This window comes from Halyomorpha halys, unplaced genomic scaffold (genome assembly GCF_000696795.3).
Source record: "Halyomorpha halys isolate HHAL.00 unplaced genomic scaffold, Hhal_1.1 Scaffold71.1, whole genome shotgun sequence".
In the NCBI taxonomy this organism is placed as follows: Eukaryota; Metazoa; Arthropoda; class Insecta; order Hemiptera; family Pentatomidae; genus Halyomorpha; species Halyomorpha halys.
Window position 1 is genome coordinate 696,460 of NW_027107476.1, and position 21,932 is coordinate 718,391.

The window sequence follows — 21,932 nt, forward strand, 5'->3', positions numbered from 1 at the left end:
GCAGACTACTATGATTGGCAACCGCTGATCTAAGGGTGTCTTATCAACAATGTTTTGTTTTGATTATTTTCTCATCTCTAAGTATAATATCCATTAAAAAATAAAATTCATTTCTTTTAATTAAATCTCTTTTCTTTTTTTTTTTTTGGCTCTCAAAACACTCAATGTTCATTAAAACCGCCAGTTTCAGTTAAAACCTCTACTCTGTGAACTCAGGATATGTTCATTGTAATGTGATTGACTTAATTTTCTAATTTCTGCTTTCAGAAATGAATTCATAATTATTTTAAATGTAGCTGATAAATCAATAACTTATTCAAAAGTTTTACTAAAAAATGTTCCATTACCTTTTCTTTTTCTCCTCCTCATGATTCGCCATACGAAGTGCCACAGCAGTGGGTTAGTATGCTGGATTCGCGCATACCCCTGCTGCCAAAAATCAACCATTTATTTTTTTTTTTTTTGAACAATTTTTAAACTTTATTGTGGTGGAGCCCAGCACCGATACATGTGCAGGTAGCGCCATACTGATGGGCCTGTACCTTGTCCACTACATTTCTCTATCTTGTCCTCCTGGTCGGGAGCTGTCAGGATGCCTCCTTCAGTTCGCTAGCTTAGTCCAGCCCTCCTGGTTTCAGTCTGAGTCAGCTTCCTCTTCTTCCAATAGCTCATCAATGTCAGGTGGTCATGCCCTTCCCAACATGAAATATATGGGGCCCATCACCTCCTTCCACCTCTGAATGAACTCCCTGAAGAAGGTATAATTCTCTTCTTCCATCAGATAGGTCCGACTGGGCGAGGGTGTAGATCATGGTGATTCTCGTCAACTTATTTCAGTGTCCATCTATGGTCCTAGAATTGCATTGGATCCAAGATATTTTCCTGATTTATAATACTACTTAATCTTATCATATTTATAAAACTTTATAAGTTTCATTATCTCATTACTTTTCATTCTTCTACCTTTTCTCTAATTCAATCCCAGTTCTTAACAAATAAATTTTTATACTCCTTGATAAAATTGACCATATAGCAAAGCCTTAGTATTTTTATTACCTCTTTTTAGCATTTCATAGCTTTTAAGTACTACCTACTTATTCCTTTATTTTCTCTGCACAATTTTTTTCCAACAGTGACTAATATTTAATTACTACTGAAGAATGACTCTATTTTTATTTCATTTATTGTTAATCAGGCAATATCATACTCCTTAGATAAACAAGCCTACCTTTCATATTTTCCCATAATATTTTTAAATTTCATAATTTTTATCTGACGTTAATGTGAACATATTTTTGTTTTTTGTAACATTGCACAACCATTGTACTATAAACCTACTGCACAGAACAATCACTCATGATTGGTTAAATATGAAGCACTGCAGTCACTGAAAACAATTGTGAATAAAACACAAAACTCAATCGAAACGTTGGCATTCAATATATAGTTATTCCTATTTTTTGTTATTTCTTACTGCCATCTGAACCTTTCTTTTTTTGATAATACCTTGCTGTGGACCATTGATATAATATATATATTTTTTAATCTTATATAAAAATATTCTTAAGAAAATATGAAAAAATCAAGATTTATTACTGTTGAAGAATTTAGCTTAAGCATTTATTTCTACAGTCCTCTGTCTTCTAGTAGAATGTATGGTAATAATGGTGGAATGTAAAAATATAATTTTAATGTATCACACATGATGAGTGAGTTATGTTTTGGTACTTATTTATATTGGGTCAAATCAAAATGTTCCATTATTTCACCTGGTGAAGTTTACAGATTTCTAAAAATTAATATTTTAATTGTAATAGTAATGTTAAGTGCTACTTGCTTTAGAAATCTAAGAAAACTTGTGATTATTACACTTCTTCTCGATTGTAGGTATATTGAATGACTCACCATTTTAATTTTTAACAAGACTAGCTTTTAGCTTTTAATAAACTTTGAAAGTTCTAGTCAGTTTTATTTGGTTGGATACTGATATTACAGTAAATACCATATTAAAAAAATATGTATATGTCATTTCAGAGGAATTATTTCTTAAATTATTTTGTACTATAGTAACTACATAATATGGAGCCTTATTTTTTTTTTATACCTGCACCATCTCATTAGATACTCTTTAAAGCATTATTAACAACCATTATTTTATCTTGTTTTGTCATTAATTTTAAATTATTTACATGGTTTTTTTTATATAGTATTTAGTTTAGGATAAGCATTCACTATAGTCGATGAATGAAAATTCTAAAACAAGAAAGGAAGAAACAATAAAAAAGAAGAAGAATGACTCCTATTATTATCATTGTTTTCTTTGTTTTGTTTTTTCAGAATAATTATAGAGCATAATAGTTCTGTTGAAGATCTCTTTTTTTATTTTGCCTTTAACAAATAAAAAATATATATATATATATCTGATAGCATGTTACTGACTGCCCCCTATCTAGCAATGTTCTTTCCTGTAATTTGTGGCTGACTTCTGAGACATGATGAGAAATGACCTTCCACTTATCTTATACCAGAAGAGGCACTTTACTTCCTCCATATACTTTCAACCTTGCCCTTGCCTCTAGATTATCTCAACCTCTACTCACTTTCAGTACAGTGAAGTGTTTAAGGTTACCTTTATCACTGGGCTAAAGTGGGGATGAATGTGGACCAAGGTCTGATGGCATTGATCCCTCACTGTATGTCGTTTGGTATATCAATGTTCACGGTGTTGTTATGCTGGTAGTACATGTGTAAATATCATGTTGAGTGATAATGATAAATCAATACGAAACGATTTACGAGAGCACACCTTATTTTTGCATCGACCAAGATTATATCAATACTTTAATCAATGAAATAAATAATGAGTTAGTCAGAGTTTCAGATATCTGTGGAGAAAATAATTTGTCCACGTTTGTTCCACTGTTGGTAGATGCTTTGACATATTTAGAAGATTCTGTTAAAGTAAATCATGAGTTGTCAAATCTTACAAATGAGTTGAAATCTGATTTGAAATGTCTTGAAGAACAATATGAAAAAGAAAAGCAATTAAGGAATCATCTTGAAGATAAATTATTAAAATGTGATTATGAAAATGAAGACGAGGTAACCAGACTAAATGACATAATAAGAGACAAAGACTGCACTATAAATAAACTTAGTCATGAGATAAAAATATTAAACTCTGAATTATTTGAATATGTTTCGGATGCTGGTACTGAAAATAATCATTTGAAGCTTAGTGTTGAAAGAAATAAGCTTCGTCAGAGAGTAAATGAGCTTGAATTAATAATAAAAAAAGCAAAATCTGCCTCTTTATTACACTCGTCTCACTCTAAACAGCAAAATTCTATATCTGAAGTAAATGAGCTGATATCAGCTGAGCTAGCAAATCCTGATGATACTTCTACTGCAGGATCAAAATCAGAAATTTTAAGTATTCCAAATGTTTCTGTTATAAGTTAAAGGTGATGGTGTTTGAGCATGTTAGGCATTTTTTCTGCATGATGTTAACTTTTTTCAAAATTGTTCAAAGTGCAGATGAAAAAACCTTCCCTTCCTTTGGTACTAAGGAAGCAAAACCTAATAAATAAACAAATGAGCAAGGAATCAGTATATTTATTTGTATTTATAAGACTTTAAAGTATTTAAAACATATTTTTTTCAGTTTCCTCAAAGATCAAAGCTGCGTACACCAAGCGTATGGTCAAGTAAATCATCGTTGAGTACAGGTTTCAGATACCATGGTGGCAGCATTGTTCCATCAACAACGCCGAGCCCTGAATCTGGAAGGACTTATTTATTTGAGGGTGATTATCTGATTAAATGTTTTTATAATATTATAGGATCAACTTAACCTCTACCACAGTTAAAGCTTTGAGTTTTAAATAATTTTAGTTGCTATAATTTAATCATATTATCTTATTATCCACAATGTTAATTACTCTTGAAAAAATGAAACAGGCTAGGAATTCTATTGAGTGTATATTTTTCTATATAAATATTTCTTCGTTATTAAGTAAATAGGATTTTTCATTGAAAATATATTTAAATCAATTAAAAAATATCCTACAGTTTTAAAAATTCATCGCATACCACTAAAACCTAGTTGTAGATGATACAATTTCTATTCATTAAGACAAAATACAATTTCTACTTTAAAACCATACTTTTATTTATTTAGTTTCAATCATTTATTTTTCTATAAAGGCCTCATAGGAAAAGAAAGATCTACACTATGGGATCAAATGCAGTTCTGGGAAGACGCATTCCTAGATGCTGTCAGTCAGGAAAGAGACATGATAGGAATGGACCAAGGACCCACGGAGATGATGGAAAGGTATTCTTAAAAATCAAATATATATTTTTTTAAACACTATATAATATAATGTTACATTTAAATCCTCTTGGAAGATGAATTAATAAAAAACCTCTAGATGGTGGTAATATGACATTCTGAATTAATGTTAAACTATATCAATTTAGATAAAAAATAAACTTTCCATAGTGTAAAGAGATTTAAATACCTAATTTCAACAGTAAAATTAACTAGTCATATCACTGATATAAATCCAATTATGATATTCAAATGCCAATATTGAAATCTCAAAAGAATATTTTTAAACTTAAGCTGGGTGTATACAATGTTGTAATAAAACCTCTTTTGCTTATTATTATATTCTTGTACAATTTGGTCTCTGACAAGCAGCAAAGAAAGTATGATAGCAAATTTTTAAAATAATTTTTTTTGTTACAACATACGTATATATATATATATATATATATATATATATTGTGTAGATATCCGATGATGGATTGATTGGTATGCTGTGTAATGTAGCAATCTAATGTAGTTGGGCAGCATGGCTGAATAAAGCATTTCTCTGTCTTCAACACGATAATAGGAGCTATGTGGAATGACATTTTAATATAATGCATCAGTATAATATGGTGGCAAGATAGTGTCTTGTACCATTATCTTGCACCACTAAGATAATGGATATCATTCTAGTTTCTGGAATACCAAAATCCAAATAGATAGAAGAATAATTTAAGTTACAATATTACTAAATGTAACAGATATTAAAAAAAAAAAATCCTGTGAAAAAGGGGATGATATATTTGTAATGAATATATTTTATAATAGTTTCATAATTATTTTTTGACTATGGATATATTCTGCAAAATCTAACCAAGACCCGTTATTATGTTAATTTATTATTCAAAGAATTTCCTAATATTGTGGTAGCCTTTCTATACTAAATTTATTGTATCTATTCCAATAAATTATTCCCTAATTATCAATTCACGATGAATTGTTTTTCATCCTCTTTAAATGCTTCTTTGTTTGCCATATTTTAATATAAATAATAATTAATACTATTATTTTGATTTTGCTCAGAATGAAATTTAATAAAAAATTGCAGGTATAAATGGTTGAGTGAAACTGAAAAGAAGCGGCTTGAACATGAAGAAGATAGGTTACTTTCAACAATGTTATACAATCTGACTGCATTTATGCTAATGCTTAATATAAATAAGAATGAACTCAAACAGAAAATTCGAAGGCTACTTGGAAAAAGCCACATTGGTCTAGTTTATAGCCAAGAAGTCAATCTTCTTCTCGATCAGATCAACAATCTGGTGAGTTTTATTTAATTGTATAAGTTGATTTATATATTTCGAGTTTATAATGAATGATTAAATAATTATCACGATAAAGATTCTAGAAATATTGAATGGATTTATACAATAAAATTTCTGTTATATGATGTTCAGTTAGTTAATCAGTATACTATATTTTTTAGTCTAGTTTGTCTGTGGTCAGAAATAATGTTAGATTTTAATAACTTTCAACTCCTAACAATATAAAATTAGTTACTCAATACAATATTAAATCTTTGTCATTTTTAACTCATAAAACTTAGTAATTCAATAAAATGTAATTATTAATATATTTTTATAGTATATGAATGATACAGGAGTTAAGAATAAACTTCAAAACATTATTTGTTTTATTAATTAAAAACTTTAACCTTTTTCTGTCTTTAGCAAGGAAATGATATAGATCTGAAACCAGTGGCATCAAGATTATCACAAAGGCATACGTTCACTGTTCACTCTGGAACTGATTCAAGTGGAGAACTACTTTTCATGGAAGTGAGAGAAGATGGAATAGCTCTTCGTGGAGTAAATGGTGTTATGCTGCAGCGATGGTGGTATGAACGTCTTGTGAATGTTACTTATTCACCAAAGACCAAAGTGCTATGCTTGTGGAGAAAAAACTCTGGTCAAACTCAACTCCATAAATTTTATACGAAAAAGGTAATGCTTCTTTTTCTTTATTTTTCTAAAAAAAAAAAAAAAATTGAACCACTCGTGTATCACATGTTCTTTTTAACCCTTTTTAATTTTATTTCATTTAGGTCTCAAGAAATAAAAATTGTAAAACTTAATTAACAATATTTCAAAAAAGAAAACTTTCCATAATACTAAAAACGAAAAGCTAAAATAGGAGAACAAAAAAAAAGGACTACAAAAATAAATAACCAAAAAAACATTTAATTATGAAAATCATTTGTAAATTCTAAGACTATACAGATAATACAACAATAATTATAATAAATAGTAGAATAGAATAGAAATAGTTGTTTAAATTAGGAATGTAATTTAACTTGACAATATTTCTTCTTTCTTACAACCATTAATAAAAATAAATGAACAACGTACACCTAAGCATGAAACTGGCAACACTTTTGGCATCTGTACTCTGTGTACTTTTTTTCTTTCATTTTGACAAGGAAAGACACAGTATTAGGCAAGGAAGATTGTAGGAGTGAGATTTTTTAAACTCTTTTACAAAGAGTAAATTTATGCTTCATTCATGTTTTGAATAATGTAAAGTACAAACAATCATATCTCTCTGAAGTCATCAATTGGAAAATCACTGCAACAAACTAATCTTACTTCAGGTTTACCAAATAAATAAGAAAATTGATTCTGAGTTTACTGAAAATGAGGCTGCACAATATCCTTGTCTAATATCCCTTTTGATATTTCTGAAGCTGTTTTAATTATTTCTTATTGCATTAATATAAGTTGGAAACTGTTAAATTTGTGAAAGAAGCAATGACCTTGTTTTTCAGTTGGAGAGAATTAATTTATTTAACCATCCTCCTTGCGCATCATTTGTTTATAACTCTAAACTTACTTTTACAGTAATTATAGTACAAATTTCTGTTTATGATATATTTTTTTATTTTAGCTGTAAAACCAATATCCTCGTTCAGAAATCAAAATAAATTACTAAACATTAAAGGTAAGAATCTAATCTTCATTCTTGTATTATTCAATTTGTTTATTTGGTTAAAAACTCTAATTTATAAAACTAATCAAAAATGGAAATGAGGTAAATAATTCATATTACAAAAGTAATAGATAAAAATTAATTAATGTATAAGTGATAGTAAAAACCATTTAGTCTATGGACTCTCATAAATAAAGTAAGCCAATTTATGAAAGTGGTAAGTATTACTTAAAAAAAAAAAATTAACAAGATGATGTTTAATGAACCAAAATAAATAGAAATTGAATGAGAATGATCGAGGTTTTTTAAATTGAAGAACTATAAACATTCTATGCTCGAAAAATTGTTTTAAATTTAATAAAAGCAGGTAGTTTAAGTTTATAAATGTGTTCATTTTATTGTCATAAAATACAAAATTAGTTTTATAAACTTTGTTTCCAGTGCAAAGATGTTTATTACTGCATAAAAGACTGCATGGAGGGTCGTGGAGGAGGAAAGACCGGTGTTGAACCAGGAGGTGAATTTCCCGTTGAAGACTTGAGCTCTGGTGAAGGTGGTCTTCTTCATGTCTGTATGGAGGGTGTCGGCCTTCTTTTTGCCAACAGCAAGGTGAGCCTTAGCATGTCTTAGCCATTCCCTCATTACCTTACATTAGATCTTAAAAATATTTATTTATGAAAAAAAAAGAAGAAAAAAAAAAAGAATACCAATTTAGTTCAGTTTTATTTAAAAAGAAAAAACTCTTCTTTGAAAAATAACTCGATAGAACATATTCATAAATGCATTTTTAATCAAAGATCTGATGTTTTTGGAAAATAATGATAAAATATTGTTGATTTAAATGTACTGATGATGTTTATTTTTATACCTGAAATCAAGGACCACTCAAAATTTCCTATTAATGTCACTTAATTGTGCTATATTTCAATAGGTTTAAATTAAGTAATTCGAAAGGTTTAGAATTCTTTTACAATTATCTTTATTCTTGTTTTATATTTACCCGATTAAATTTGTCGATGTTGTCTTTTTATTATTACTATACATTTATTATAAAACTTATATTTTGGCATGATTCTTTGGTTTTATACTTATCTTTAAGTGTGATTGTCTCTCTTTATTTATTTATTTTTTAAGACAAGTCTATTATTGAATTATTGTAGTTTTCGGAAGGCTCCATAACTTTTTGGAACTTTATTCTCTTCTTTATTACCCGCTCGAATAATTTTCTATTTTTTCTCTATTTTTTATATACTTTTATTATCTTTCTATATTTATTCTATCTCTAACTCTATTTCTCTATCTCTCTGTCTATCCTTTTTTTTTATTAACATATTGTTTCTATGTTTTGAATAAACTTATACGTGATGGTGTTTAATAAACCTATTCGGCAAGTCTACACACAAAGTTTAAGGAACTTTTGAGATGGTCCTTCAATTTTCTTTTGTTTATTTTTCAGTATATTGAGTTTTCTGTTGATCTTTATACCCTTACATATTGTCCATTTCTCTGTTTTTCCTTCTCCTTCCAAAATGCGACCCGGACATTGGACTTGCTCAGGATTTCGAGGTATTCATCAACATAGTTTGCCTTCCGTTTGTTTGTTGTAGAACGATATGTTGTTTGTTATAGATAAATGTTTTGTTTATATTATTGTTTGAAGGGGAACAGTTGTGTTCCTTGTATTGTTTTATTTAGTAATCTTTTTAGTGAACCAACCTTTTTAAAGCATGTATGCACTTAGAATAGATGTTGGACCACTGTTATAGTATATTATGTTTATTTAAATATATCAAATCCATGACATCCACCATCTCACCAGTGCCTTAAGCTTTGAACAGTAGTTTTTATTAATGAATAATTTCAACATTTTTTGTACATATATATGTTTAACTGTTGTTTTGGATAGCTATTTACATTTTTATAACATACATGTGCATGGAATTTTTATAATCCTTCTCCTTTTTTGAATTTTATTACCTATCCATCTTCATTTATGTTATGTGCTAAGCATCATGAGCTTTATAGATTTTCGCTAGTTTTCGATTTATTTTTTCGAAAGCATTCACTTTTCAACAATTTTTCACATCTCATTCACATCATAATCCATCCCATAGAAATTAATAAAAAACATACTTATTAGAAAATAAAAGAGTGACAAATTTAGCAAATATATCAAATAAAACTGGATAGTTCTGTGATAATTGTTTTAATTGAAATAATAGAAAACTAAAATAAAATAAAGAGGTAGTTGGCTTTTAATTACAGTGCACTGGTTGTAGTCGAGCTTTTTTTGATTTTTTTACAAAGTTATTTTTAATTAATGCTGCAAAGCAGAAGTGATAAAACATGCTTGAGTTAGTTGGTTAATATATCAATTAAAACAAAAACAAAAAATCATTGATACTAGAATAAATATAAACGTTAGAGACCCATGCATGCTTTTAAGCACTGCTTCTCATCAACAACCACTTTACCTGTAGTAGACTTGGAATGTTTTCCTTCCACACGTAGTTTTTGTGTACGTCCAAATAAATTAACACAATTGTCTACTAGTTTTGGAATAATTTATTTAATCATGTTTTTATATAAGGGAATTTAATTTAGCTCTTCGTTAATGAACTCTTCCAGGGGTGCTACAGGTATGTAAGAATATTATTAATCATTAGAAGAAAAAAAAATTTGATCAGCACATTACAAATAATTAAGACATCAAGAAATATAACTATTTAATATCAGTTTTTTATGATTTTATATTTGAATCAAACCTCAGTGAAAAAATAAATAATTAAAAAAACAGTAATTCTCTCTACGAATTCATTAATGACATACTAACACATTTTCTTTGATACCTTTCATGGTCATTTTTCTCTTTTCTGCATGCATTCAAGAATTATGTTAGTGTAAATATTTTTTTTTTTAATATCTACATGTTGCATAAAAACTGTTTCAAATTTGATGTTGCATATTGATTTTATCTTCAATTTGTGTATTTTATTAATTGTAATTGCTTTGATCTATTTACTTAGTGCTTTATGTTTCATCTATTTAAATTATTACTGTACAATAAATGTTATGAAATCTTCCTTCTCATTCCAGTTTTTCATTCGTTTGGAGCACATAAGGAAATGTTTCACGCAAAAAGGAGGGATATTTATCTTAGAGCAATTCAGTAAGTAAACTTTGTAAAGTGATGTTTAAAAAGTTAAAAATGAATAATGTTTCGAGTAAATTGATCATTATCAAGTTTTCGGCATAAATTTCTTAAAAATTAATTTTAGTTTTATGTATCAATCCATAACTTTTAAAACTGGTCACTTTTAATAGTTCTGATGTTATTCAATCCTGATCAGGGAATTGGTTATTCTACAGTTTTTTATGGTCATTTTCATCTAATTCTTGTCTCATGGGGTTTCTTTCTCTTCGGCTCCATGGTCTGGTAAGTTTGGGAATTTAGTTGCTTTGTGATCAGCATTCAATGAGGTTTGGAAATGCTCTTTTGATGTAGCTTGAACATCCTCCTTAAGCATTAGAATTCTAGCTTCCTTGCTTCTTAAGCTGCTTCTCTGACACAAATCAGGTTTCCTGACAGTGTTTATTTTATTGTGAAATCTCCTGGGTTGATTATTTGCTCTTTTTGTAATAGTTCTTCTACCATATATATTTACTCAAAATAATGTCTATCAGAATTAATACACATTTTGCAGTGTACAACTAGAATATTTATTCTAGTAGAAAAGAAGAATGGGTTTCTAAAAAAAAATATCAATATTACCCCAATCTTGATGAAAGTTTGTTTTCTGTAAAATTGTACAGTTACTTCAAAAAGAGGAAGCCAGTTGGAGAGACGTCTGACAAACAGGTTAGGTGATGACAGGTTTCGTAGTCCAATTCATTCAGTTGTTGTAATCTAGGTTTTTTTTTTCCTCGGCACTATAGCCCAGGTCGGGCCTTAGCCTCCTCAAAACATTTCTTCCACTCGTTTCTATCCTACACCTTATGCCACCAACCTGGCGCTCGCCATCTCGATGTAATCTTGCCAACCTAGTCTTGTCATCTAGCCTTGGTCGCCCAATTTTTCTTTTGCCTATCATTTCATACTTCATGAATCTCTTCAGAATCCTTTGACTATCCATTCAAACAACATTTCCTGCCCACCTGAGTCTATTTACATTTATGAAGCATCATTATATGATTCGTATAGCTCTTTATTATGTCTTTTCCTCCAGACACTCTTGAATTGGCCCGTAAATACGCCTCAGAATTTTTCTCTCAAATATTCCTAGTTTAGTTACATCTCTTTTGTTGAGAGTCCAACATTCTGACCCATATGTTACTATCGGCGTTATAAGAGTCTTGTATAGAATGGTCTTGGTATATCGAGAGATTAGCCTAGGACCTGCAGTCTAGTTTATGCAACATATTGTATGGCATTATCATCAATTAGGATCAGCCCTTATAAATAATCCTATTATTTCTGGAATGTAACAGAGGCAGGCAGACAATTGCATTATTTTTACATCAACTAATAAAAACCAATACCTTATGATTTCTCTTATTTCTGGGGAAAGTAACTTCTCTCTTATTGGATACATACTAATGGAATTATTTCACTCATCTATTCAAGTTATATTCATACAAATTTAATCAATAAAAGACCAGCATTTTTGTTCAGAATGTTAACATTTTATCAAAACAGAAATTTTATAAAAATTTCTAATACTCTTTAAATCCAATGTATCAAACTATTCATAATTTTTGCTATTATTACATAATAAAATTTCTTGAATATGACTAAAAAATAATAATATAAGTCGGATTAGAAAGGGTATGAGCTATCTTAGCTAAAGCGTTACTACTTTTTTAATATATTTAACTGAATATTTAATAAAATTAATAATCTTTTATAACTAAAGGTATCATACATTTGATTTTTTCATTTTATTATTTTAAAAATTTCATATTATTTTTGTTTTTTAGACCCAAAGTCACGACAAGTTATACAGCGAAAATACAGGTCATCAATGGTCAGTACTACATTCTTCTATAGTAATGGTTCCTGTAGCACTTTTTTATTTCCTTTTTTTTTTATTTTCCTTAAGTTATTTTTTATTTATTTAATTTTTGTTATAGGCTGCCAGTCTTATTTTTAACATTCACCGAGTAATTTCTATAGAGTACACAAAGCAGTTAGCTCGTGATATTTGATGAACACCATTTTAATTTGTTTTAGTATGTGTTATATATACTTTTTTTATTTCCTTTATTTGCTTTTTATTTTCAATTTTCATGTAATTATTTTCCTTATTGTTTGAAGGGAAAAAAGGCAGTCAAAGAATATTTTTTTTTTTTTATGGTTTTGTTGTGAAGTTTTTTTCACTGTCAAGTTCAATATAGAAGAGAATTGTGTATTGTACACCTGTACCTCTTTGTTGATCACCTTTTTGTTTTTAAACTAGCACACTTGCAACAATTAATAAATAATTTATCTGATGAAAAAGGTTTATTTTCTGATCTTAGCAACACATATTACTCATTCAGAAAGAAAGAGGCTCAACTTAAGAAATTTCTGTATGCCAAATATATTGATATGCCACTTGTTGTAGTCCACTATTTCAGATTTTACTATCAGGATCCTATCCATCTGATTACCAAACTACTGAGATATTTTGAGTTATACACTTTCCTTTTGTATGAGCGATATGTATGACCAAATGGTTTGATCAGAATGTGTTGAAACATTGCCAAAACAGGCTTGTTTTATCATGAAACAAACTTATCCTCTTGGTGAATTGAGTGCCACTGACTAACTTAATTAACACTTATTTCTTTTCCCAATTTTATTTATCTCCTCATAATTGTATGTAGTGTGCTATGATATAACGGAATGCCACATAAATATCATTTGTTTGTGCGACTTTAAATAATGGTATGCATGGGTGTCAAATTATCCCAAAAGAACCTGGTAGCTTACTTGGCAAAAGTTGTAATCAATAGCTTACTTAAACACCATATGTTTGTAATTAGTTTAATTATAAAAATTGACGGTATGTGGATGAAGGGTCCACACATGTAAGTGTATGTTAAATGTAACATTTTTTTAATCTTTAGGGTGGATAAAGGCAGTAGATGCCTATCTAGCTAGTGTTAAGTACTCTAACCTCAAAATCCAATTAATTACTGATATACCTAGATATAGAAGGGGCTATGTACACTTCAAAGGTTAACAAGCTCCCACAAAACAAATATTGAACCTTGTTTTCTTAAAATTTACTATTTGCAACATAACCCTTCATTCACTAACCCCTTCAATTATTGCTTTAAATATATAGATTTTATTAATAGTAAAGGGGGAGGAGATATAATGTTCATGAAAACTGCCTGTAGGAACTTCCAAATGCCTGTTACTCAGGTTATCTTAACTTTTGATGAAGATCTGGGTTAGGTGATGGGAAAATATATAATTTATATATAGTTTGGGTTTTGATAAAACTAAGAAAAAACTGAATAGGAATGAGTTAAAAATGAAAATGTTTCAGTTTGAGTATTGGTGGATCTCTGAATCAAAATATTAAACCAAAATTTAAGATATATTCTGGATTAAGGTTCAGGAAATGATAGTAAGGACAAGGATTTATAGTAAGTTTATGACCTAATTTTCTTGCTGTAAATAATTTCAGTAGTTTTATTTTATTTTATTAAAAGCTATTGTACCATTGACAATCAATAAAAACCTACCTATTATACTGTACATTCAACCTATAATATATCTTCAACAAGATAATCAAATTATGATTTCATTCTTTAGGTAAAATTTATAAGAAAATAAATGTTTTGTTATCAAATCATTGAAAATACAATTCATTATTCCTATCATACTTCAGATATCACAAATCCATGATTCATTTTTTAGAGTATTAAAAGATACATTACATTCAATTCATAGAGATTTCTGTCAATTAAATTCCATTTCTTAATCCTGAAATAAGAAAATTGACAACAAATACTATAACTTAAGACTTGCAATGATGCCTTTATTTCCTCCAGTTTGTTGAAAAAATTGTACATCATTAAAATGTTTACTAATTACTATATTTTTAATAACTGATCTTTTTTCCCCAATTTTAGCAGAATTCATTGGCGTGTTGAAATTTAAATATATTTGATTCAATAAAACTTAAGTTCGAAAACATACATTAAAAGTTAAAAATTAATAAAGGCAATATGTACACATGAAAATATTATAATTTGTGTGTATTGTTTAATATTTTAAGAGAATTTCTATTAATGATCAAAGAGGGTTGGTGTATATGTTAATAAATTCATCCAAAAAAAGTTTTTTTTTTTTAGATTATGATGTAAATATTGTTTTATTCACAATCATTATAATAAATAAATTTAGTAATGGCCTTTATTTCCTTCATCAATTTATGTGTAATTATTTATTTATTTTTTCAAATTGTAGAATTAATGGCCTAGAAATTAACCTAGTTCAATTGATTTATAATAATTATTTCTGATTGATGAAATATTTTTTTTAGGCCGACCAAATCTGCTATTCTGTGCTATGTGTCTTCTCTTACATTGCTGCAGGTCAGGACAAGAAAACTCAGCGGAAGAAAGTGCCACAAGCATAACTTTTTCAATACTGTACAAAAATGTTGCCATAGTTTCAGAAATTGTTGTATACATTTTTTTATGGTGATATATTTCATAAACTGATGATATTTTAGGAATAACATTGTTTTACATATATAAAATGTGATTGACAATAGTCCCTCTCTTGTACATTGAAATGTTAATATTTATAGAATACTAGAAATTAGGAAGCCAAAATATTTTTAAAATCATCACTAAAAAATTTAAAAAAAAAATTGATGAATCTCTTATAAATAAATATATATGTATAAATAACATGTTTAACATATAGAGATATGATGAAAGCTTTAAATATATTAGTTATGAATTTAAAAACTATAGGACAGCAGACTCTCCATTATCTGGTGATGGTTGGAGCCCACAGGATATTAAATAAAGAATACACTGGATAATTTGCATTGAACTTAATCATTAGTATACTAAAAGTTAGGTAAACAAAAAATATGATATAGCTTTTTTAAAATTAATTTTATTACAACAATAATCGTTAATTCTTGATGATTTTAATTCTGTTCATTGCATACTAGTTATCCAATATTTTATTACATGGGTGTGGTTTTCAAAAATGAATATAATTTTAAATTTGACTAAAATGAAATAGTCAAATATTATTATAGATGACAAAAAAATTATAAATATTTCAAATAAAACAGTAATAATCATCAAAGTATATGGTGTAATCAACGTAAATCAACTAATAAAATATGTAGTAGAATCGATCACATTTTTAATAATTAAAAGATTATGGAACCAGATTTAGTCATAAAATAAAATTGATAATAATTATAAAAAGCTATGTTCAATATCCGGTCGTTATACTTTGTGAACGTCATTCTTTAAATTCATGAGCAGTATCAATAAGAGACCTGGTTGGTCTGCTGTCATCTTGTAGAAACTAAATCTGATCTTTGTTTAATAAACTAGCTTAGCACTGGGTCACATTATATATTTCTTGTGACTGATCACTATGAAGTTTTAAAGCATTGGTTCCACCTTATGAACTCATAATGAAGTATGACTCCATAATTCCAAAATAGAGAGACGAATGTATTTTTTTAATTGTTCTTGCATACCTACAGGCAAAGCAGGCTGATTGAAGTATTCTTAGTCTTAGTGTTTTACCATTATATCCAAGTCTAATCATAAATAACAATTTTGCCAATATTTACAATTTTACAATCATTTTGTTAAATGGAATGCTTAAAAAATAATTGAAGACAAGAATAGGTTGGAAAATAAATAAAGCTGATCAGTGGATTACAGTTCCCAGAAAACGAAACCGGTAATGTTTTATGACATTTCATTATAATTCTTAAATACAATACAGTTGCCCATTTCTTCCAGTTTAATTTTTCCAAACCAATATAAGTTAGATTTGTTTCAGATTATTCAACAACTTCTTTAGTGTTAAGATGTTTATATAAATGGGATATTGTCATCTAACATAAAGTAGTAATTTCTCCCTAGCTTCCTTACTATATGTAAAAATAATATTTTACTATGTTGAATACATACTAATAAATAAAACACATTATATACTAACTTGGAAAATATTACTAACAGTAATTCTGTAGCACTAATGGTTGTATAAAATACTAACTTTTCATTTTTGAAGTTTGTCTTCCATAAACCGGATTTTTGAAGTATAAGTGTTTCTGACTTCAACATTTATACAGTAAACTTTTCTAACTGAGTGGTAGACTAATCTCATTTTTTTAAAGACGAGTTTGGCATTTAGTTACTAAGGGTATGGATATAATGAACTTTCATTCTCTGTGGGCACCAGTAAAGAGATCACTGGATAAGAGAGAGTTTTCTGTTATTGCATTCCGACCCCTATGTAAGTGATCCTTAAATGTGCTAAATATTTGTTATTTCCGTTTAAATAATTACAAATGTAAACATATTTCTATGTGTTCAAACTAAAACCATCGTTCTACACACCAAGGTTGTGCCTATACCTTTAGTATTTTAAGATTCCTTATCCTAATTATTACTGTTATCAACAGTTAATGTTGTTAATAGTTGCAATTTGATGGCTTCGAAATTAACTTCTCATAAATATCTATACTATCATCAGGTATATCATAAACTTGTTTATTTCCCTAACACAGCATATATTTGCAATAATCTTGCTCTGTGTTTTCAGATAAAGAATTATTTCTTATTGTTAACAAATCTCTTATTTCAGATCTGAGAATTTCAGAACAAGTTAACTGAATAACTGATTAAATATTTTTTAATTATTACAAGCTTATATTATATGTCTGATGATATTAACCGCATTCTAAATTTTTAAAATATATATATTCGCGCCAAGTGATATTTCATGATGATATTTAAAATACATTCCTAAGCAATATTAAAAAAAGCACTGTGCTAATCCTGTGTATTATCCCATATGGTTTTGTAATTAGTAGTTAAGTGTTATGTGATTTTTATAGCGTGATTTATTATGTCATTCTGTTATTAATAAACTGTATGTAATCGAGATATTGTAATATTGTACATCAGAGTGGCAGTATATATATTTTCAAGTTGATTATGGTTTGTAATGAACTTCCTATAATGTTACATATCAAAATAATAAAATATTGCCTAGTCCTTGTTTGTTTTTATTCTCCTTTGTATTTATTTCCATAAAAAATGAAAAAAAAATCTAAGCAAGAGACCAGGAAAAACCAAGGAAGTAGACACAGAAAGAGGAGCTTGATGACAGAGTGGTATCTTTAGGAAACTTTGGTAAGGAAAGTGATTTTTTTTTCCTGGGGGATGGAAGGTTGAGCAGATCTTGATTGGTTTTCATATTAAAAAATTTCAGTCATTTTATATCAAAAGAGAAAAAGAAAAACTCATTCCATCAAAACGAGTAAAAATTTAAAATTAAGATTCTGAATTTAAAGATTTAAAAAAAAAAATCAATCATATTGATAATCTAAAAGAAATTCTGGATAAGAAGGTAAGGAAATGAATTAATTAATAAAATTATATTAATTTCATTTACAGCCATAAGGGAGATAGGAAGCAAAAAATATAAAAGTAGAACTTTCTCCAATTATTTAAAGGAAACATAATGGTAGGTATTCTACAAATATATATATATTTGATCAATTATTTAATAGCCAACATTTGAACACACTTCATTCAGAGCATCTCTACCATCCATCCATTACAGCCCTGATGAATGGCTAACTTTTTCAGAGAAAGAAGTACAAAAATATATCGGTAAAGATTAAAGATTAAAAATTTTTTTTTAATTTAAAATAAAATATTCAATTCTTTCTTCATTCTTTAATGAACTTTTAAAGAATATTCTTAAAACCTCCTATCAAAATTGAGATCAACACCTGCAATGTTGGTTGAAACCTTAGCTATTGATAAGAAGTAAAAACTATTACTTTGTCCCTTTATTTTGTAGTATTGCACACTGTAGTTTACATTCAGGACATAACCAATAAATATAGAAGAGCACATTCACACCATATTTACCAAAATATGTATAAATGATAAAAAAAAAAAAAGGAATAAAAAACAAATAAACTAAATTATACTTAAAGTAAAATAACATAAAAACTATTTCTTAATTGATTATCTTTATCGCCACCCGAACATTTATCCCTCAGTAAATCAGAAATATTTGCTGAAAGTAACACTGAATTTTGTAGAAATTTTTAGTCATATCGCTGCTTTGTTTGAATAGTGGCACATTTTACATAAAAATTTGTTTTTGATTTTATTTAGAATTGGACATATTCCAACAATAATACCATAGACTGCATTTATTTTACTGAGGTCATCGTACAGACTTTCCTAATACTATAACAGTTATTACAAATAAAATACAGTACAATCTATTGGAACATCAAACATGAAATAAAAAGAACTTTTTTTGTAAGAGCACTATTCAAGCAAAATAGCGATAGCACATTAACCGTATGTTTTTGTTGTTTTTTTTTAAATAATAATATTTATATAATTTAAAAAATAAAATAATTTTTGAATATTTCAAACTTTAAACAAGACTTAATAAAAATCTTTTATTACTCAGGATATATCTGAGGATTTAGATAATACAAAACAAAACAAGAATATATACTTCAGGATAGAGGGATTATTTGTCATATATTTTGGTTTTCCAACAAATTAATTCCTTTTTTTTTTACACTGGGTCTATCAGTAATTAGATTTATTATAATTATTTCTAATAATTAGTAACTGATAGCTTACTTAACTACTTAGTAACAAATTATGATTGAACTCATTCATATTTAATTAATATCATCCCAGAAATTGACATTTTACCTAATTACAAAGCCAAAGATAGAGAAAATGAATTACTAATTATGAAGACAAATGGTAAAGAGTAATTAATTATTCTTTCTTCTTTTTGATGTTTTTATTAATTAGAAAATGTTAATATAACATTATCTTAACAAAAATACTAACTTTTTCAGAGAAAGAAGTAAAAATATATGCATAAAGATTCATGATTAAAGATGAAAAAAAAAATTTAAATTTAAAATAAAATATTCAACTGTTTCTTCATTCTTTAATGACCTAATAAAAATATGGTATCTAGCCACCTATAAACTCAGATATGTACTAGGATGTTATGAGGCCAAAGGAGCACATAGCCATAAAGTCACCAGAATGATAAGCTCTTCCCCTCTCTAAGTTTCCTAATACCTAACTAAAATTTTAAGTCTTTTTTTCTCCCTGGGACAATTTTTCTGAGCTCCTCTCTTCTTCTGTTGTCTTGGCAGCAGCAACTGTCAATGAAAATCAAGGCTGTCATTTGATTTAAAAGTTTCTTTTTTCCATCTCATAACATTAAAGTCATAAAATATTATTTTTGTTAATTTTATTCATAAACCGAATAAAAAAAATAATAAGTATAATTTTTCTACTATATCAATAGCTTTTAACCAAGAAAAACTTTAAATATAAATTTTTAAAATCCCAATAAAATTTACTAAGCATTTTTTAAAACCTATTTTACATGAGAAGATAGTCAAGGTGCAGTCAGTAATGATAAATACAATTAAGTAAAAATTATTTTATTTGAGTCGACGTTTTGACCTTAATTTCAATCATTTAGGCTGAAAACAAAAAACAATAATGATAAAGAGAAAAAATACACATATAACAAACTAAGAAACTGCAGAACAAGAAATTAGTACAGAATAACAAGATATACCTCATTATTTTATCCACAACATTAAAACAAGAAATGCCTCATTATTTACCTATTTTAATTTAATCACTTAAACGCTAAATGAGCAATGCGTAAGGACAAATTAGGAAACTAAAATGTAACTTAAATGCATAGTTAATATTTATCCCTAAAACAATTTATTATAAGGACATTTTCAAATTCATTAATAAAATATTTTTTTGAGAAAAGTACGAATAAAATAAATTTGAACAAGAAAGTAAATTAAGAACCAAGAAAAATATTGTCATTATTAATAAAACACTCAATTAAACTTTTCTTTTTTATTCATCTATTTTAATTTAATCACTAGGCCCCTAAATGGTAACACACAAGGGCAATTTAGGAAATTAATAATTTAACTTATTTTATAAATTTTTTAATTTACCACTTTTTTTTAAATGATCAAACTTTTTATTTGAAAATAAAATAGTTGAAATAATGAGGGAAAAAATAAATCCATTGCAAAAGGGTCCTTTTTATTTAATAAGTTGAACACTACCAAAACATGCATTATTATTGTTTACGAAGTATACAAACAATAATAATTATAATAACTTAAGAGACAGGCAGTTCCATCCTTGAGCTTCAAGTTGAATAACTAATGATTGAAGTTACAAAGTTCTATTACCAAGAAAATAATTTTTTTGCCAAAAAATAGTACATTTAAGTTCAAACTTCCTCTGGATGGACTACCTCCTTTTGATGTCAAGACAGTTGACTAAGCGAAGTTAAGTCTGGATTATAGATTATCATAAAATAAGTCAGTGTCAAGAAAGCTAACTTAAACAATAAAAATCTTGTTTTTTTTGTTTCTTGTCCTTACCTGATTTCCCTGAAATCTATAATCCAAATGAAGCTAAATAGTACTCCAGGAGAAATGTCAAAATTTCCTCTAAATTCTAATTCTATAATATTTTTGTCATACATAATTGGTCCTACTCAATAAATTAGTTTTGACAATAAATTCTTCCACTTTAATAATTAGTATCATAGTTATCAAAAAAATGTTCAATATAATCAATTTTTGTATTTTATCATAAAATCATATTTCAATTATTAAACTATTGTGGATATGGAAATGATAGTTCCAACAATGTAACTATAATATAATTAATAATGATGAGAAGATAGTTTACCTTGGATAATATATATGAAATGGTTGGGGGTGAAGTCAGAGAATAACACACATAAAAGTTTTTTTAACTTGTTTGAGCTATTTTCTAATCGCACCCTCAACCATCTTCTCCTCATATAATCTAATTTATTCATTAAAAGTAAAGTAGTTCAGACATTGGTTTCTCCCTGAGTCCACCAAGTTGATGAGGTCAGTTAATCTTGAAAATTTATTTATACTGTTAGCTATTAGTCAATTTCAGGTCCAGAATCTTTCATAAAGCGCAAAAAGCCTTCAGTAAGGGACACCTAATCCTTCAATAGTTTGAGGGAGGAACTTAGAGGCAAAGGCATCTGATCTTAAGTTCACCTCTTTGTAGAATTATTGGTCTTCTTGAAGGACTTCTTCATCAAGTATTAGATCTAAGAGTCCTTCATGAGTTATAATGGTAAAAGGTTTAAGTTATATATTATTTATCAATAACACTTATATATTTATTATAAGATATAATAACGATTTTTCAAGTATGGAAGCATTTTCACTGATTATGGACAACAGAGAAAACTAAATTACAAATAAAACAACTGACTTATAATATACATTTTTATTATATAAATTTAATTTACATAAATTATTTAAATACA

The 21,932-nt window shown here is 27.7% G+C and overlaps 1 protein-coding gene across 13 annotated transcripts in view; it reads left to right on the top strand.

Annotated features, from left to right (window-relative positions):
* Nucleotides 1-17,563, top strand: part of Rab3-GEF (Rab3 GDP-GTP exchange factor) — a 75,372-nt gene extending 57,809 nt beyond the window's left edge. For 10 of the 13 annotated variants that reach the window (XM_067045801.1, XM_067045802.1, XM_067045800.1 and 7 more), the window contains 8 exons: nt 3,665-3,806; nt 4,207-4,336; nt 5,424-5,640; nt 6,049-6,321; nt 7,745-7,912; nt 10,400-10,472; nt 12,281-12,327; nt 14,842-17,563. In XM_067045801.1, the coding sequence (XP_066901902.1) occupies nt 3,665-3,806; nt 4,207-4,336; nt 5,424-5,640; nt 6,049-6,321; nt 7,745-7,912; nt 10,400-10,472; nt 12,281-12,327; nt 14,842-14,937 (1,146 nt within the window). In that variant the 3' untranslated portion in view covers nt 14,938-17,563. Of the gene's footprint in view, nt 1-3,664; nt 3,807-4,206; nt 4,337-5,423; nt 5,641-6,048; nt 6,322-7,744; nt 7,913-8,860; nt 10,374-10,399; nt 10,473-12,280; nt 12,356-12,433; nt 12,533-14,841 lie in introns of those variants that run through there. The other 3 variants (XR_010842975.1, XM_014438926.3, XM_067045808.1) reach the window with 3 other exon arrangements.
* Nucleotides 17,564-21,932: the final 4,369 nt, after the last annotated feature.